At 38.8% G+C, this 20,451-nt stretch overlaps 2 protein-coding genes across 2 annotated transcripts; one reads left to right on the top strand and one right to left on the bottom strand.

Moving 5' to 3' along the window:
- Positions 1-747: 747 nt before the first annotated feature.
- On the bottom strand, positions 748-11,305 carry LOC107225394. Its single transcript, XM_015665886.2, has 5 exons — positions 9,481-11,305; positions 5,852-6,194; positions 3,091-3,232; positions 2,459-2,619; positions 748-1,433 (listed from the first exon to the last, which is right to left on the bottom strand). Exons 1-5 carry the CDS (start codon positions 11,303-11,305, stop codon positions 1,370-1,372), a joined length of 2,535 nt encoding a protein of 844 aa, XP_015521372.2. The 3' UTR covers positions 748-1,369.
- A 3,334-nt stretch (positions 11,306-14,639) lies between these two features.
- Positions 14,640-20,223, top strand: LOC107225480 (uncharacterized protein C1orf112 homolog). The gene is made up of 13 exons (XM_015666005.2): positions 14,640-14,658; positions 14,907-15,012; positions 15,448-15,594; positions 15,908-16,125; positions 16,276-16,433; positions 16,550-16,746; positions 16,966-17,111; positions 17,355-17,481; positions 17,615-17,780; positions 18,089-18,290; positions 18,570-18,897; positions 19,086-19,286; positions 19,455-20,223. The coding sequence occupies exons 2-13, from the start codon at positions 14,917-14,919 to the stop codon at positions 20,073-20,075; spliced, it is 2,607 nt and encodes an 868-aa protein (XP_015521491.1). The 5' UTR covers positions 14,640-14,658; positions 14,907-14,916; the 3' UTR covers positions 20,076-20,223.
- The last annotated feature ends 228 nt before the right edge of the window (positions 20,224-20,451 follow it).

The raw sequence follows: 20,451 nt of genomic DNA, 5'->3' as shown, positions 1-20,451 counted from the left end.
AAACCGCATTAAAATTCTGAGTACAAAATATCTAAACAATAACCGTTTTCTGTTGGTAATTTCTGAATTCCTCATCTTTGATCGTCGATAATGCAGGATTTCACAGTCTTATCGACTACCGGTATTACAGTTGTTGTTTGCTAATTTTCAGACTTACCAACAGATGGTATCGGTATTAAAACGTTTTCTTACTTTCATCTTTCATTCCCAAATTATCAGAAATGATTCTTTATAAATTTGAAATTCATACTAAATAATTTGGTAATGCTGGTATCAATGCTGAAAACATTGAGCTCGACATTAAATACAATCAATTAAGCAGCGAACCCAATGTTCTTCGGCTGAGATTTATTTTCGGGATAACATCGCAGTAAATTCGTAACAATCAGTATACTGATGGGGATTAAAAATCGTATTGTAACAACGAGTCAACTGTTTTATTGAGCAAGGCGATACTTCAATTACAAAATGAGTCGAGTGGTAAAAATCTTTATACAAATAATAATAATAATAATAATAACAGCAAAGACACGTATAATATACAGTATAATACTAGATTCGGGTATTATAGAATTTCATTCTCAGTTTTTCTTTCTTTCTTTTAAATGAATGAATAAATTCTTGGCAAATTGTTATACAGCTACCACATCTATATTATATAATAATATAATATATTAGTAACAACAGTCTCTACACTTCTACAGTGTTGCGTATGTATGTACATACATATGTACATATCTAGGTATGTACGTTCTAAAAATAGGCAGTTTTAAACCAAAGCTCGTTACCGCTAATTTTCAATCGGATTTTTTTTTTTTTTTTTATTACCTCGATCTCTTTTCATCTTCGAATTATCCACTTCCAACGCACCCAACGAGTTTTACCACGCTCGAGAATTTTTCAACGTATACATAGGTAATAATAATTTATATATCTATGTTAAAGCGATTGATGATATAAGAAGTGAAATCGCACGGTTCTACTGCGTGAATTCGTAATAATTTATACGCATTGTCGAAACAAACACGTCGTACGTAAAACAAAAATTAAAGTATAAGAAAAATCACAAAATCATTAATCCACCGCATCAATCTTGCGTACAAAGATACTTTCAATTGTTAGCTTTATGTGAAAAAAAATAATTTCTGATTAATACTGCAATTATATTATATATGTATGTTTTGTTTTTAATTCTCTTGACAAATTGAAAATCTTACGTGTCGGTACATCTACGTTGGTACGTGTATTATTTTTATTATTCTTGTCAGTGAATTCGTCTGGTAATTTTTATATCGCTCTTTGTTTTCGTTGGCCATTTTCCCATATGAAATCCATAGGGGTAAAACTCTTTGGTCCTACGCTGGCCACGTCAGCAATCAGACGGCGATGCTTCCTTTTGCCGTAATCGGTATTCCGTTGGTGTCAGCATTCCTCTGAAACATACAAAGTATGCTTTCAGGCTCAAGCTGATATCGAGTGTACAGTCTGTTCGAAAAATTATCGAACCAAAGGAAGAATAAACTGACGAAATAATAATGTTCAGTTCACAAGGTGCAACTGATATTCGTTGAATTGAATTCGACTAAAACAGTTTCAGCCTTCGGATGCATCTACAGATAAATAACTGGGACACTTGGAATTACAAGTAAAAGAACGTGTTTAAAGATAAATATATATTGTCCGCTTAAAAAATTTTATAAATAGAGGTAGAACCGAAAGTTATTGAAAATCTGTTCAGCGAAACGAAGGGGACGTTATTGCAATAAAAATTTACACCTCGGGTAACTTGACGATCGGTTCTCAGCTTGACATAATTTTTGTATTTTCGATAATATTTTGACCAGCCTGTCATTTTGACGGATGCGCTAATTGTAGGCAATCGGCACGTCGAATGTAAAACACATTATAAGTAAAAGTATGTCTGACTCGCGAACTCGTCGAGGCCTATCTTATCTATCGTTTTATACATCCTCTTAATACAGTACAGCGAGCAGGACATTTTTATTACTCAACGCGAGCATATTTATTTTTTTTCAGGCATGTTTTCCGTACACAAAGCGCCCGTTTCTATGACAGCGAATTCGCACGCGCGAAGTACCGAAAAAACCACTTTTAAGTCCCAGGAGTTGAAAGTGGTAGTTTCTGCACTGCGCGCATGCGCTGACGCAAACAAAAATCTGACATTACGCGACCCTAACCTCAATTTCGTGCTTCGCGAAAAAACGCCTAACGTACTCTTATTATACAAAGAATCGTGTGCAACAAGCAGGCGACGGTCTTTTCGTCTCGCGTATATGCAATATTCGTCTTCGACTTCACCAACGACTCGTATTGCAAACTTACGCTCTTTGTTACACAGCATACTATTTTTTTACAAACGTATTGGGAATTCAATTTGCGCTTTTTGTCGCGATAAGAATGCAATTGTTTATTTGGTATAAATTTGATTACTGCGAACCTGAGAACAGTGTCGAACGATACGTAGACCCCTTTATCGCACATCCTTCTGTACAGATGCCAGCATTCGCGTTCTTTTCTCGTTTGAAATTGCGGCTCAGAGGAAGACGTAGGGGTTTCCGGTTCCGGGTCCAATCCGAGTATCTCGCCCTTTGCATCGGTCTGATATCGTAATTGGAATGAAAAAAAATTACACGAATATCGTCAATTAATCACATTCCGAGAATTACCCACCAAATCAGTAATATGTAGACATGTATAACTTTATCAGTGACATGTTTTATGCGTACTTCAACATTGGTTTACAGCCACCCTTCAGCGTTTATTTTTTATCGTTTAAATTTACCTCATAGACGATTATCGGGAAGAAACATCCACGATTTTGAGGTCACTTCAATTTTTGAAGAAAAAGGAAGAAAAATCGCCAAGTGATTTTTGACTCCAAGAATTTTTAAATATCTTTTTTTGGGGTCTAGTTTGCGGTAAAAAATTATTTTCCAATGATAATTCGAAAATGGAAACGGTCTACTTTTCAACTGAGATTCATTTTTACATATTATTCTTTTTCTCGAATGACAGTCTTATCAAATAAACACACAGTTTTCACGAAAATAAATTTCCATCGAAACTCACCTTAGGCACCGGAAGTTCGTTACTCGCGGCTGAAAAAGCGGTCGTCTTGTCAATTGCAACATCTTGATCTCTAACTGTTCTCAAAGTCGAATTTTCTGCGGCAGGTGTAACCGGAGAATTCAAAAGTCTCTCGTCGGCAGCACTGAAAGCGGAAAATAAGAGAATAATAAAAATCGCTGCCGATCATTATTTTCTCCTCTCATCATGCTTTTCATAATTCCATCTATATATGCATATGAACATGTATACGTTATGTATATACGTAGGCTAAATACACCGGGATTAACCGGAGCTACGGAATGTATTTAATCGATTGTCCCAGTTCCACTTACGAAACTGAATAATCATTGTCGTTCTTTTACAATATCTCTGTAGAAATATACCTGCCCCATCTTTCCACTCTCAGACACGAGTACGTGTTTAGACACACACACACATGCATTTATTATTCATGTTGCGTAGCGCTTAGCTTCGATCATTTCACCTCAAGTGCATTATAGGTACATACATATAAAATCCGTATGATTGACAGTAAATAAAAGCAATTTCTTTCACTGCAGACTGTCAAATGCAGAATTTTTTTCTCTTATCAACACCTACATCACGACAATGCGTTATATGTTGAGAGTTGAATCAATTAAAGTTTAACAGAAATCATGTGTCATGGAAAAATATAGGTCAAGAGATTAATTGACTCGATGGTTTTACAAATTCATCATCATCATCGTCATCGTCATCGTCGATATGATTACCATTATTATTATTATTATTATTATTAAATTGTGAGTATGGCAATGCATGAGGTAAAAAGAGAAAAATATAGAGTTTAAAAACTCTTGAGTTATAAAGTTTTGTGACAGGTTTTACGCCAAGTCACTTTCCCTGTCATTCGTTGTATAATTATATGTATATATAATACACGCGATCAATTGGATCACTTTTGTTCCCGTATGTCTTTGGGGAATGTAAGTTGTAACTAACTTTGGAGGGATTTTCGATCGCACCGTAATACGCCTATCTATAATTTGTGATGCCGATGAGAAATAATTGCGAAAAATGATAAAGCAGTTATGCCAACAACATATATATGTAAATAAATGTGTATATATATACTCGCGTATACATGTCCCTTAGAGATTAACGATGTACCTATGTAGAGTGATTAATGATTGACTAAACTCGCCACGTAATCGGCATCGAAAAGAGCAAACAATTCAGAAGTAACTTGTTAAACCTCCGTCAAAAACTGTGCGAGTAATGAGGAAAAAAAAAAAAAAGAAGAAGAAGAAAACGTAGGAATGGAAACAATATCTGTAATCGAAGTTTTTGTCGATGTAGGAAATATTCTTTTTCAAAGTTTGCCTAATCAATATTATAGTTATTCCCATATTGAAAAGCTAAAGTTTTTTATGTAATCCTACACAGGCTTGTAGGGACAAAATGTAACGAAAATTTATCTGAAAGTTGATTTGAAATAATCGGATAATAGTACATTGAAAATGATCAGAAATCATTATTTCGCAACTGGTCTGATCGTCCCAAATCGAGTAATTTATTTTTAAAAAGTAAAGTGTATACAGATTTTGAAAAATTAAACTCCTTTAAACTCGTTCTAAATTTTCAAAGCAATTATTTCAATTTCAATATTTCATTACATTAACGTTACTAAGTTTAATCTCGCGCGGTTATATTATACAAGGATATCAGCTATACTTAATTCGAAGATATTATCTTCCGCTTGGCGAATGGTCGAGGGTATATATATATATATATATATATATATATATATATATACGTACACTCACCTGCAGAAGTAACACGACTCGGTGAAGCGTTCCATTTTTGGCTCGCGGTCCTCGTAAATCAGAACGAATCGAACCTATCATGCAGATCTGAGTATGTAGTATAACAAGAAGACCGGGAATCGCCGACTTCGTGATACCTTCGCGATTTTAAAACAACGATGGAATGAATATAAACGAGGCCGTGGAATTATCCTTATCCCTTATTCTTATTCTATTTCGCAGATTTATTATACGCTTGTACCACCTCGATCCTCGGCGCCGAAATATTTGCATACGATTTCCACGAGCCAGTTTCGACCCAGCACCACCCCCTATTTTTTCACCCTTTTTTTTTTGTTGCTGTTTTTATTTATATTATTTTATTTTTTTGTCTCTTTTCTTTTCTTGTTTACTCTCCTTAATCGTCGAGTATTCAACGTACTTCGATCCATAAATATTTTCTAACAGATATAATATATTGTTTAAGAGGATGTAAAATCACGGTATTAAAACTGCACACTGCGATCAAGTATGGCGAAAGAAAATACTGTTTCAAATTAAAGAAATGTCATTTTTTTTTTCCACACTGACAAAGTAGTGGTCGAGTTAATAATTTGTGTTATCGAGGGAAATCGTATTTACTTGATGTAACGATACATTTAAACGTTTATTAAACAGCGGAATCTTCCATTTCGGAAGTTTGAGCCGTCGGTTTTCCGACCATTCGAAACTTTGTTATTTCTTCAAAGTTTGATTTCTTTACTTCAAGTTTCACCAGCAACAAATAATTCGGAATTAAGCGCTTTCGCAACTTCAAACCTCATACCTGTTTCGTCACCATATCCGGTAAATTACTAATCTTCTTTTTTTTCTTTCGCATGTGAAATGTGCAGAGAATTTTCCCGTTGGTTATTCAATGCTTTTAATTATAATATTACAATATCTTTGCTCTCCTAATGTTTGAAATAAAAGCTTACCAGGGATGCGGCGGCGTACTTTTCGTCCGCAGAAGCCTCCGTTTCTTGTCGCGAATCGGATCCCCGATCGGAACAGCCAGGCATCTTTTCTCCCGATCGGTTACCGGGGCGATAAAAGCGTCCTCTGGATCAGTAAACTCGTTTCTCGCGGTCGTCGACGAGAGCGACGGAGCGTCGTCGGATTTCCAACTCGTCGCTTCTTCCGGTGTTGGAAGGGCACTTCCTCCGCTTCGGCATACGACAGGAAATTTTTGCTGTCCGAACACTCCGACCACTCCCCATTTCCGTTCATCCTTCGGATTTTCGTCCCTTTCAAAGTCGAACGATTCCTGTTGAAAGGACACTGCATCCGGGGAAAATATGAATTAAACACCTTTAGGTTTAGAGGTTCGGATTTGTTCGATTGATGTTGTTTTGAAACGTGACAACCGTTCTGGGAATATCCCGCGTTAAATTATATTATCGGCAGTATCTTTGGCTTTGCTCTTATGGACATTGATAATCGTACTTTACATTATTTTGATAAAACTGATATTTTATTTTTGCGATTTCGCGTTTCATCGATATTCATTAGCGGATTGAATCGCGATGGTATCACGGATCGATCGATAGGCAAAATCCAACGCAACATGCACGTCGAGCATCCCATTAACTACAAATGCTGAAAGGACTCGTTATACATCATTTAGTAAGAAGGAACGCTCTGCTATAAAATCAAATCAACTGACAATTCCTTCAACAATATAAGATATGTTTCGTGTATCCGTGAAAACGCGTTATCTATTTTCATAATATAATTGTTGCGTCCGATCGATCACAGCTGAAATACCTGTCGGTTCGTACTTGTTTATGATTTTCTTACTGTATGCCCGGCGTTGCCGGTAAAAAGAGAATCCAGCAAGTATTTTTATGCATTAAAAACATCTGTCAATTGAATCACACTAAAAACTTAACCTGCTAAGCTATCTGCAGTAATTGTTTGAAGAAGATGCAACAGTTTGACAAACCTGCTTCAATGCGATATACTTTTGACACGTGTTTTGTGTATGCTAATTACTACTAATAACGAAACTTTTTACGGAGTTGAAAAAGTTTGCAAGCTGCACGAAAAATCTATTTTTCAACAGCTTATAACTTTGCTGTTTCTCGCGTACTTGGATCGTTTCAACTTTAGTGCAAGTGAAATTCTCCACTGTGTATAGGTATACATACTTATACGTGTATTAATCATTTGAATCACGAATTATTGTGCCGATTCAACTTTTATAAATCATTTATAGTAAACTACTACAAGATAGTGTTCCACGATTTTCGGGGACGCTGATTACGAATCTCAAATCAGATTTAAAAAATTCAAAATGGCGGATCCAATATGGCGGACGAAAATTTCAAATTTGATCGAATCCGGTGAAAAAAATTGGATTTACCGTAATAGATCTTGAAAATCTGATTTCAGATTCGTAATCAGATACCCCGAAAACCCCTGGACAGAGTTTTTTATCCGGATTAGATCGAATTTGAAATTTTCGTCCGCCATATTGGATCCGCCATTTTTAAGTTTAAATTCCCATCTCAGATTCGTAATCACCGACCCCAAAAACTTATAATTTATGTAAAACATGTATACGTATAGAGGGGTAACTTTCTCGGAAATTAATTATACCATCAATTTGCACGATTATTTTCAATAAATTTGTTTCTAACGATAATAATTTAAATTATATCGTAATAATTACTCTCGAGTATTAAAATCGTATTATTATACTACGGGAAATATCAAAAAACTTGAAAGAAATACGTTGAAAATTTCTCTGAATATATAAAAAATGGATATAAAACAGGTGGTAAAAATACTTACCACTATGGCTCAAAGGGTTAAACACTTTAATATTGATGTGTATCGCGTGATGGGTTGATTCGCAATTTGTATTCAAGTAGAACTTGTAAGAACTCGAGCTGCGTAACGCGATAAGATTATATTTTCTCCTGGCTTTAAACCGCAATCGATGTTGCGATAAATTTTCGCATCGATAACGAAGCTCGCCGCTTAGTCTCGAATACGATTCAAAAGATTTCAACCATTTCGAGGTTTTCAAAGAAAGAATTTAACCCTTTTACATACATCCACCCCATATCCTTATCCGTCTATGGTACCTCGTTTTGTCTGCTTCCTATGTTACACGTAATTCGGTTGCAAATGAAACTTTCACTTGTACGAACTGCACCCCGGCATTGATGGATGTGCCTGATTGACGCAGGGTGAAAATTATTATGCGCATCGATTTTAATATTAACTTGAAGCTGTTATAGATACAGGTAGGTGTGTACGTGTAGTTAAATTGCGGAGAGTGAACTGATTGTGAGTCGGTATCAAGTTCGTTGCACGAATTTAACCGCGAATTTCGTTCCATCCTCAATAATTTGCCCCCCTTGATTCAGTTGTCGCTATAGTCACTCATGAAATTATTCGCGATAATTTTCTTCTCCTTTCTTCCTCTTATGAAAAGGAAAAGCTCTGCTCATCATGTTGTGCCCGTCACACTGCAGTTGTTATAGGGATACAATAGACGGGTATAACGTACGGGAAACTTTTATCTCGTGACCGGTTTATTAGCGTTTGACGGTTCTGCAAAACGTTTGTTAAAAATTGGGTCAGGGACGACAGGTTGATGGAATCTGTTAATAACTGTACCTATTATATAATTCATTCATCGAGGCGGTTTCGATCCACAACTTTTCACTGCACACCACTTATCATACCGTCGATGATTTCTTCCGAATACATCCCGAGTCTTGATATATACATGTTTGGAATACAAATATAAATATAAATATAAATCTGCAAAAGTTATTCACGCTTTCAAGGTTCGAGTCTGAAGAGTATAGCAATGACCGTCAAGTTGAGACGTTATAATTCTTAACGAAGCTGGAAATTAATATTTGTGGACATGTTGTTTGTACTTGTACGTATATCTGAGATATCGAGGAAAGAAAAAGTTACTGATTCGAACGATCGGATAAAGTTGTGCGCGTGTATGATGAACTGTAATGGATAAGATAAGTAAGATAAGTGTGACGAGTATTTTACAAATATTTTACGTATGCACGTGGATTATACGTATACACGGCGCAAGAGGGATGATAATTATTACGCGAGGTTGTGTGTCAACGAAGAAGAAGGTGGAATGCGGTGGTTGCGTGTCGTCATCTAGGGTCTAATTAACTCCGGCCAATTATTACCGCCGGCACTTTGCCACACCTCTGCCATTATGGGAAGTGAACAATATAATAACGTCTTTGCGTGTTTCTTATTAAATCGACACCTCGCCAAATCGCAAGGATCAATTTTGGTACCCAATGTTCAGCAACATATCAATTATATAGTGTTGATTTTGAGTGCATATCAACGTTCCGAATTTTCGAAGTGCGTACTGGCCGTTACAGATCATTGGGCCAAAATTCCGATTGGTCGAAATTCCGAAGGGTCAAAGTTTTTCCAACGTTCGAAGTTCTGAACATTAACAACCTCCACAAATGCGATGAACGTTTCCAACCATTCGTAATTTCGATCATTCGTCATAAAGGTCAGTCTGAACTTTGACAATTCCTTTTATCTTTAAGTGTTTTACCTGACTTGATGGGTTTCCTCTGAAGCGTCGAAGCCATTGACGTACATCCGGCAGTCGATGAGGTCTTGATGATGGGCGTGGTTGGCAGCTTGTTTCTGAGCTCGTGAATGAGCTTGTCGTCCCTCGGTGAATTCTGGTCGATGTCGCTGTCGCTGTCGGCCGAACTGACGAGGGACACCATCGTGACAACGTCGGGAACCTTCGTCTGGAGCGAGGGCCGTCCCCGACCACCGGAACGTCGGGACTTACCGTCCGAATTCTGGGCTTCTTCTTCGCCACCGTCGCTGATCCTACCTCCGCCACTTCCGCCCGATCGCCGCTTGCCGCTTTTCGCTCGCCTTTTTATTATCGGAGCTGATTTTATCGCCCGATTGGAAATTGACGGTGATCCTTTTACCAGCGCTTCGCTCGCTGCCCCCAATTCCGGCTTGGTTTCCTGCGACGACGAAGACGACGACGGCCCGATTGACGGCGCGTCGATTACTATGCTGACTTGGGTTCGACCACCTGCTCCTGCGCTATGAGCTCCGGACGATTGTCGACGATGCTGGACCGGTGGTGCCGAATTTGTTCGCCGCATTCGACCCGTTTCCACCATTGAAATCACACCACTAGAACCGTAATTATGCTCCCTGGTAATCTGAGTTGGGACTTGGATCCTTTCCCGTCGCTCTGTTGTACTTTGCCCAGGAGTTACCGTTGCTGATCCGCTCGTTGAAACTCTTTGCGAGTGAAGCGAATTGTTTGAAAAATTTGCTCGCTTAGCCTTCGCGCTCATCGTCGACGATGTCGCTAACGACTCCTTGACGCCACCGCCATCCTGCTCCCTCTTTTTTGGAATTGAAGTAAAGGAAGATGGCACGTCATCCACTGTCACATTTCCATTGGGTCTCGACTCACCCTCCACCACGTCCTGATGCTCATCTCGATCCTGCTGCAGCGGTTCTCGACTCGGTCCTATTTTATCATCATCTGGAATACTGACCCTGCCCTCTTCGATGTCTTCAAAAATCGCAACTGCGTCAATGGTGCCTGAATTAGGAGCGGGTTGAACACGAATCAAACCTTGATCAGATGCCCTTTCCGTGGATATTTCAAGTTTCTCCATTAGAGCGTCCGTCGGTACCTTTGTCACGGCGATGATTCCGTTCTCTGATTCCTGCATCGCATTCAATGATGGTTTCAAACTTGTAGCGATGTTTTCTCCTTGGTGGTACGCTTTTTCAGGTGTCGTCATTGTTACGGATGTGCAAGACGTTGTTTCGCTGCTCGGCGTCACTCTGGAGCTTATCCTGTTGGTCCGCGGCTCGGTGACCGTCTCTCGTCTTCTGATTCCCGAAGATGGTGCCGAAGCGGCGCAGGACGATGGTCTGGAGTCGCAGTTTGACTCGACGGCGTTTTGGGCGAGGAATATATCAATGTTTGCTCTGTTCTCCTCGCGCTGTTTCCACGCGAGGCGTAACCTCTCGGCCAATTCTTGTCTCGAGTACAGGATCGAGGCTTTTTCGCTAATCGCTGGACGAGTCGTGACCTTCGTCCTGGCCGTTGGCGGTCTCAGCTTCCCCGGTATCTGCCTCGCGATAACCGCCACATCGTTCTCCACCGAATCCTGATTGTTGTCGTCCCACGCAACTCGCACTTTCGGACGGCCCGGGTCCACCTTTCCATCTTGACACTGAAGCCGATTTCGTATCGGATTCGCGAACACCTGCAGTGGCTTGTTGTCCTCCTCCGCCGATCGCTGACGTCGCACTTGTTGACGTCGCGGAGGCTGCTGCAGCGACAACTGACGCACTGGACCAGGAGGACGTCGTAGGTTCGACATTCTAGGATTGGTATAAGATGGTCATTATCGACTCCCTTGAAACTACTGCCCAGACGAAGAGCAAGATCACGATCGGTTTCCTAATTTTAGTAAAATCCATCCCTATCCATCTTTACAGACGATGCTTTACATGTCTACATTTTACGATTAGTCGTGATGGTGCTGCTTAATCAAAGCCTCTTATTTGAACTGTCGTTAGGACACTTCACTCGCAATTATATATCACGGTCTTCGATTTTTCTTACCCTACCGCGGTCTGTTGTGCATGCATTAATGAATATCGTACCAAGTTCACTGAACTCATATAGGGTTGCAGCTGGTGTGACTCGTTTCGCACTGTACTTGGATTGGTTAGCGTGGGGTTGTTAAGACTCTCGATATTATCACAGACGAAAATTGACGCAGTTTTACAATCCGCGTAATGATTGACTACCTCGTTTATACCTCCGGATTGCTGATCTATATTGTATATCTATACCTGTATTTTTGAGCTATAAAAATTCGCCGACCGTCGTTACCTGCGAAACAGAACAGTCGCAGTTCTATCTCTGATTTTTTATTCGAGGTTCGCGTGCGGTACCAGCTAGGAAGGATCATGTTGTGCTTTTTCACTGATCAGGGCCTTTAGGGCGGTTATATAGGGAAACAGCGGGCAAAATGGGCTCCTTAAGGGTGGAATAACGTTAGACCAATTTCGAAAACGCAATTATTTTTTCGTCTTACATTTCAAGCGTTATGAACATTTTTTTAAATCCCACTTCATTGTACATGGGGCCCATTTTACACGCAAAGCTGGACAATCGTCGTACTTCTACGCTAAAATTAGTAAATCAAAAGATGTCTTCCCATACTAGCAATTAAATGATGAAGAAATCAGTGCAAATACTGCGTTAAAGTGATGACGATGAGGAGATTTAATTAATCGAAACGAAAAATTTGTACGGTATCGAAAGAACAACGCCGCAAAAGGAAAAACGGCGCCACCAAACCGCAATATCGTGGCTTATCATGGGGTGAAATCATGTTATACGAGACGTAGAATGAGACTGGAACTCTTTGGCGACTTTACCTCTGCAGAGCAGCGCGGCCGTAATTATATAACGCTCAATTCCCTGACTCGTTGCTGTCCCCGCGTTTCATGAATCATCGAATCGCACGGTCCACGTACCTCCTCCAGGCGGTTGTGGGACACGCGGTTTGTTCGGCGGGCAGGTCGGGTCGACCCGGAGTCGTCCTGGGCCGCTGGCACACGCCGACTGACTGAATGCGACCAGCAACCCTTCTGTAAACCACCCCGCTTTTCTGCCGCCCTCCTCAGGTTCAAACCTCACCATCGCCTTCCTCCTCACCGAGGAGAAGGTGGCGAAGAAGGGGTAGGACAAGGACTGCTGTTACCATCACTACTAATACTTTGGTGCTCGGCGTGTAGTATATCGTACATCGTTGCCAATAGTATGATTTAGACGAAGGAGGAACACGAGTGCCAGTACTATACGGCGGCTACAACAATACCCGAACTCGACTCAACTCTAGTAGTCACCTGTTATTGATCAAAACTTTACCTATCATCTGACAGCTTGTTGTCCATAGTTACCATGGCATCGCTCACCGATCATTCAAATCGCTCCAGCTATTCCGTATACCCTCCTTGCCCTGTTTCTCCTCCTCTCCTCTTCGCTCCCTTCCTTACAACCACCCTTCCCATCCACTCTTCCGCCAAAACTTTGTGGAGGAACAATTTTACCTTATAATGCAACCCACAACTCGGAAGCCTGAAAACTTATACCTTCACTTCGATTCCTCGATGGGAATCAAGTCTGCCAATTACAAACTTACTTTAATTGGCAATGCTTATCTAGATTCACTGACGCGAGGGGTTTGGATCTTCCAAACATCTCATCTACCAATTGTTAACCGATCATTAACCGCAGGGAACGACTTTTCTTAATGGATTATCTTCGTGGCCGCGTGCATATGTGATAAACGTGTGGTAGGCTGTAACTGAGACGTTACTTTGATCTGCACGTATTCGCACTGTAGGTGTTTCTCTATCAGATTGCACAGTCATCCAAGTGTAGTTAGTACCTCTGTATGTATAGTGTGGGCTGGCACTTCTAATTAAACAGAGGCCAACCCGTGAAACAACTCATGTATCTTCGATCCCGATCTTTCCTCAACGTAAACTTCTGCCCAAGGTTAAACACCGTTTTCACTCTACAGACGCGTTTATCATATCGTAAATTATTTCCTTTCCATATCATTTACTGGAAAAATCAATCATCTTATTCGGTTCGTTGAACCTTCTGTTTACTTTTATCATTTTTATCCTACAAGTAAATGCTACTGACATTACACGTTGATTCTATTGATGAAACAACCAGTAGAACTCGTTCAATTTATCCAGTCGGAACAGTGATCTTCAGTTTTCTTGGATTCCGTATGAGTAGTCGATAAGCTATCAGTTAAGTTAGCCTGATATTATATCTCCCGTTATATTTCTCCTTCTACTAAAGAACCTGCAAAATATATCGGACAGTATCCATGAAAACTGGCGATCATTGTTCTATTTTTTGTAATCAATAATGTTATAGAGAATACTAAATTTTCCTATTCTTACTAAGAAATACTTAAAAGAACTCTTGATAGAATATGATAAGAAAATTTGCGTGGCAACTGTTCGTCTTTCTCTGTACCTTTGAACGGTCTTGACAGTACCGTCGTTGTACCGATCAACTCGGTGCTTCAATTTGACGATTCCGGATATACTGATTGTGGTACACGCGTCTTGACAAATACAGTCATACGCTAAACTGGAATTCAAGATCTTGCAATGGACGGAACGTTGGTACTAATAATAAAAAATAATGAATAATAATTCGAAGAAACTGGTTTCGCGTATTCGTTCGCTCGAGTTGCAGAGCTAAAAGTAGCGACTGTACACGGGAGGGTAGGGTGAACGACTTCGGCAAAATTAGATCAAAAGAGCAAGGGTCGAGAGAGAAATGGGGACTGCTGTTCAACTGCAGCTGCTGAGAACTTCGTTTCATACCTTAATTGTACGAACTGCGATAAAAGAACTGCGCATAGCTACGCCCTTCTTTTTTACGATTGAAATAATGATTTCATATCTTATAAAAAAACAAACAATCCTTGTATAGTATTGTTTGACTTTTGTAGAGAAATTTTTTTTTTGTTCAATTTCACTTACACCTTCATGGAAAAATCGATTAGGCTTTATAATGCAATATCGATATTGATTATCAGCTGCTATCAGCACAGGAACATTAAAAACTAATAATGAGCTGACGGCAACCTTTTTACGATAGACGAAACAAATATCTCTTGTCCGAGAGGTAATTATGGTATTTTTTATCTACAATATACGTATATGCATATCATTGACATAATTACACAGTGTAATAATCTTACTTTTTAATTAGTTTGCGAATGTTTTTCCTCTTTCTTCTCATCGCAAATGAGGAAATATGGTTTTCGTGGTAAATTTAATATTTCTAATGATCTGTCGCGTTCGTTTCTACGATATCGCAATCTTTACTCTATCCGTATTCATACCACATGAATTACTTGCATATTTTTTCAGACAAAGCACAATGGGCAGCCAACGCCTAGGATCGTTATCACAGACGTCCGACGGCTGCTTTTCCGTTGATGAACGTAATTTCCAAGCACTTCTGCCAAGGCTTAAAATATCCTTTTTTATGTATCGCATGAATATATTTCTAAACTATGTTCGATAACGGCAAGTGCTGACGTACTCGCTTCTGATTACACCTCTGGCCTTCCGAATAAGGAAAAAACATATATTATAAACTCGGTTCTGGAACCGTACGAGATATCTTATCTTAAATGAGTTCATGAGAGATCAGTCATGAGAAAAACCCGAAATACCAGGCAATTGTCCGGACCTTACATTTCGTGTTTTCTTTTCTAAAATTAGAGATTGTTAATCAGTGATTGTATAATCCAGGAAAATGTAAAAATCTTATTCCTAGTGAACTTGAGCGTCCATTCATTTTCCGGTATATTCATTTATCCAATTCAGGAATCACACCAGATTAGTCAGCCAGTGCTGCCGAGCTTGAATATGTCTACGATATGTTGATCCTTAAAGCACGATCCACGATTTTCTTAGAGAAACTGATCGCCGAGTTCAGCTGACGGCCATCAGGACATTGTTGGGACCATGTATGGCAATTTGCTCACCAAATTTACTAGGCGAGACAATTTTAGACGATGCAACTCCTGTAGCGCGACGATTATTCTTCGAGGTAATTTACATGTGCCAACAAGCATTTGTAGCTAATGCTTTTTCCGATAATTTCAATGTATATATTTTGATGTAATTGTAGAGAAATTAAAGTAAACAATAATGGTAGTCAAGAACACAGCATTTACCAGTGACTGAATATTTATTGCACTATACATAAAATATAAATCTTTTAATAATAATTGTTTTCCGATAACAGCGTGCTATAAAGATTAGCGAAATTCCTACCGCGGGAAAGCATTCTTATATAGTATATATCTATACTTGAATGTGATTTATTGTTGAGGGAAAGAAATGAAACGATCGATTTACAGACCGTCGACGAGGTAGACGGACTGGTAGCATCAGCGACATTCGATGTCCTGGATGATGTTAGAGGAAAATTGGAATGCTGTGAGGATTTGATGGAATGTTGGACTCAGTGTCTCGTCCAACTATGCAAGCTTGGAAAATTACCTGCTCTACAAGTACGAGCGGTTTTGGAAAATGTTGTCGATGTAATAAAACGGTCCTTCGAACATTGCAAAACAAGGTCAGTGTTGGTGAATTTTTTTTTTTTCCCCCATTCAAACGTTTTTCTCGTACCTCGAACCGCAAAATTAGCAATTATAGTCGAAAACGATTGGAACAGTGATATTTTATTGCTAATTCATGTATGTTTAACGAGCCGATTTTTCAACAGCGAAGAAGCGTACGGAGTTTTTTTCGAAAAGGTTAACGAAAGGTTGACGACGCTGTTTCGAAAAACTAACGAGGTTCAAAAATTATTTTGTCACATTCTAGAACGTGCAATCGTATTTGATAACGATGCCAAATCTGAATTATCAGCACTAGCTAAAGGTGAGCATTGTTATTGTGTAGCTTTCGTAAACACTTGCGGTTACTGCAATGAGACACAAAACAGTTCGAGTATCGCTGGTATTTTATTTTACATTTCTTATCGTTCTTTTCGGCAGCTGTCAGCGTATCGGGCGATATCTGCTTGCTGATCGACGGATTGGATACGAAAAGTATGGTAGAATGTTGGAAGGGATTTACTAAAATCGCGGTAATTTATTGCAAGGACTTGAAGACATTTTCACCGCCTTGTGTAGCTCCACACTTGGCTTCACTCGCAGATGTGGTTTCTTCGTCTGTTCGAACGATAGTAGAAGTAGGCAAATTCAATGATATACAAAATTAAGGAGGTGTGAAAAAGGTTTCGCAAATGGAATATCTCTACATGGAAAAATTTTATCACCGAGCGATGTATGATCACTAAAAAAAAAATACACAAAATTCACGCATGTTGGGAGAAACCTTTTTTTTATTTCTAGAATTGTAAATGAATTAGTAATGACTTTTATTGCGACAAATATTTATGCCTGCGTAGGAAGCTGACCAAGGATACGTCGAGCGATCGATAAGGTTGCATAAACTCTTATTGAAAATTTTGCACAAACTTTGCGGTTATTATTCAGGATATTTGGGAAACGTTGCTGCCTCAGCCGTGCTTCGACTGCTTGTTCAACTTCATAGGTTGATATTACAATTCTTGTTACTTACATTGCTGAATATATAGGAAAATTATATGAATATAAACATTGGAACAATGCAAACCGTTCAAATATCTAATATTATAGTTGAATTTGGTCAGTCGTTCTGTTTTCATTATACATTCAGAATTAATATTTTTACTGTTCATACTAAGAGTTACATATTTTCATTACGTATGCTTCAAGGCTGCCTTTCACTTTTTCTGCTCACTCTCTTATCGAACAGGTATTCGCGATCCTGTCTAAAAATGCTGGACATTCAACTTGAAATTGTCGACTCTATTGAGGCTAATTTTACATCAAGTATAGATCAATTATTAGACACCGTTATCACCGACTCGGAACTTAAGCAGGTTTGTGATCAATCGATATTCTGTCAAATTTATTGTCGTATCATGTCTATTGTACGTATATATATATATTTATTTTTTTTTTTACGAAATTTTTACAACATGCGTTGTACATATCTGTAATTAATCTTTGCAGGCTCTTTTCACGTACCAATCGAACGGCACCGCGGATGATATTGGATATTATTTTTTAACAGTAAACGTAGTGAATAAACTGATTGCAAGTTCTAGCGAATCAGAACGCTTATGGCGGAAGTCACCATACGATATTTTGGAAGTAGCTTTTACAAATGTCAACCTTCGTAAGTATCATATTAATGCGTCAAATGGTGTATCGACGTTATTTGTACTACCGAAACTGTTCGTCTTTGGCGTTGTTGAAGTTTTGGCACAAAAACAGCCGTATTGCAAAAACAACGAGTCATATCAGAAGTTAGAATTGTATCCAGCATGTTTGACGGCGTTAATAAATAGGAAAAAGATGAGAATGAAATTAAATATTAGATGCATAGATATTATTACCTTTTCACCATTTTTCCATGGGATTTGGGTCGAATTCAATGAATTAAAACTATAAATTCATATGCTTCTTTTCTTCTTTATTTTTAAGTACAAGAAGAACTTTTTGCGGGGGAACTTTATTTGGGAAATCTGCCGCTTTACGATGCTACCTTAATCGCGATCTGCGGCCTGGTAGCTTCGACGAGAGACGAAGATTTTGCATCCCTCGAAATTCTCCTCTTGAAGAATCTTTTGGGTGGAAATCTATGGTGTTCTCTAATGGCCGCGGACGTTTGGTGTTTCGTTGAAAAGTCAGTATGTCTACAGGGTGTATGTTTCTCTTGAATTAGAGATCTTCTTGGATCTCACTGTTTATCACGTACTTCTTCGTATTTTCACTATCGGATATGATACACCAAACCTTACCACCAGTAACTTTTCTAGTTTTTTGAAACTCATCCATATTTTATAAAAAAAAAAAAAAAATTACACGAAATCCAAAAAGTTGTCAGGTCTTTAAATTCCACTCATAGTTTAAAAATTACAGCACTTCCGCTTTTAACATGTTTCTTTAATTTTATATCATTCAGGTACGCGTCTTCAGACCTGTGCTACAACCACCTTACGTACTTGTTGTCTGTATATGAACATTTAAAAAACCGAAACACCTCTCTTGAGGCTGTGATGTTGGAGAATCTGATATTTCGACTTTACGTCCAATCGCCGTGTGAAACGAAAAATCGTCTAATCGACAAATTCGAGACAAATAAGGCCCGTTTTTGGAAACCTTTAAGACGTTGTATTTCCCAAAGCGATAAAATGTTTTTGTACGAGTTGACTTCGCTGGAAGTTGAAAGTATTGCCACGACTTGGGAAACCCTTCACAAGCAACCCTCCGTTGCGAACTGGTCTCGTCTTGTGAGTTTTTAATTTAACTTATTCTCTCAGCCGCTCTTTAGTTTTCAATAAATAAACGAATTAAAAAAAAAAACAACATATAAACTGATTCCTTTATAAATGTGCAGATGCAGTAATCATCTGTAAAGAATTTCGTATTTTGTAGGAATTGTTGACGTTCTGTATTGAATAATTTTTCGTAAAAACAGGTAAATCAGTTGGCTATTGTCGGAACTTTCGGTCAATACCAAAATGAAGAAATTGTCAGAACTCTAATTGAAATATGGAACTTCCTGGGGAAATCAATGGACGAGTTTCACGGTATACATTTGCATATTATCACTCAGCTGACTGCTGTTCTCTTTGAGGCTACACTAATACTCCAAGATCGCGACAAAGATCACTGCGCTGTAAGTGAGAAGAAAATTTCAATTAACTTTCCTGTTTGAAAGACTTTTTTTTTCAAGAAAAATATTGTACAATAATCCATTTCAAACGAATCAACGAAACTTGTTAATAATAGATGAAAATTGGAAAATTAAATAATGTTTTTTCTTCCTTTGATCTTACTTTCATAGATACTGTCAACACTCACGTCTCTGGTCCCTCAAATAGCTCCATGTCTGCGAGTTCGCGTGTCGAATTACCTGAAGGAATCAACAGAGAATTTTGAAAAAAGCGGCTCGAAGACGGAAGAAGCATTGTCGAATCTTTACTGTTCACTGTTGGAAGATTCAAATCCGCGGAGTAGAGAGGAAGCATTGGAAAGTCTTGCACACGTAACTAGCGCGTCACGCAAAGAGTTGGCGTTAGGAATCATAGATGCAGTCGCTGGCGTTCCAAAAGTACGCGATAGCGTTTCCTTTTATCTATCTCGGACTCCGTTGGATAATCTGCGAGGATTTACATCGCCGGAATCGTTCCTTAGACAATTATTCCAAGTCTATAGACGAAGTACGGCGGGGAATCACGCTTGTACCGATCACGGGGAATCCCACAGAGAAGAGAAACGCCGGAAACTTGAAGCTGCCCCGCGAACGAGGCCGGGGACTCCAGAAGATATTCGATACCGGATCGATAGATTATCCGACGATATTGATCACATATTATCACGAAAGCAAGATCTGACCGAATTTTCGTTAAATAGACTCGGCGTCATAGCTAATAAAATAATTTCTTCTTCTCACCATGAAGGATGATTTTGAAAATATGAATTCATCCAGTACAACACACATGTTTCGAGATAGTTGCTAAGCTTTACAATATCGTAATCTATATTTATTTATAACAAGAAAAAACGCAGTAAATAAGAACCTGAAACCATGGGATAAAAAAAAAATGAAGTGATAAAATAAATATTTTGAAAAAAAAAAAAATTATAATTCTGGTATGAAAAAAGATTACAATTGACAATGCGCCTCTCCTGTGCGTATAATTTCGAATCGAATTTGTCGTGCAAACCCGCCTTAATACCGCCTCATGGCGAGTTGCGATCTTTGCGATTGGCGGAAATGCCGGCTGCGTGCTGCTTTATGAATCCGGTTTGACGTTGAGCTTTCAATGCAGGAAAACATC

Source organism: Neodiprion lecontei, chromosome 2 (assembly GCF_021901455.1).
Source record: "Neodiprion lecontei isolate iyNeoLeco1 chromosome 2, iyNeoLeco1.1, whole genome shotgun sequence".
NCBI lineage: Eukaryota > Metazoa > Arthropoda > Insecta > Hymenoptera > Diprionidae > Neodiprion > Neodiprion lecontei.
Note: the sequence above shows the minus strand (reverse complement) of the source record. Positions and strands in the feature narration are given on the sequence as shown.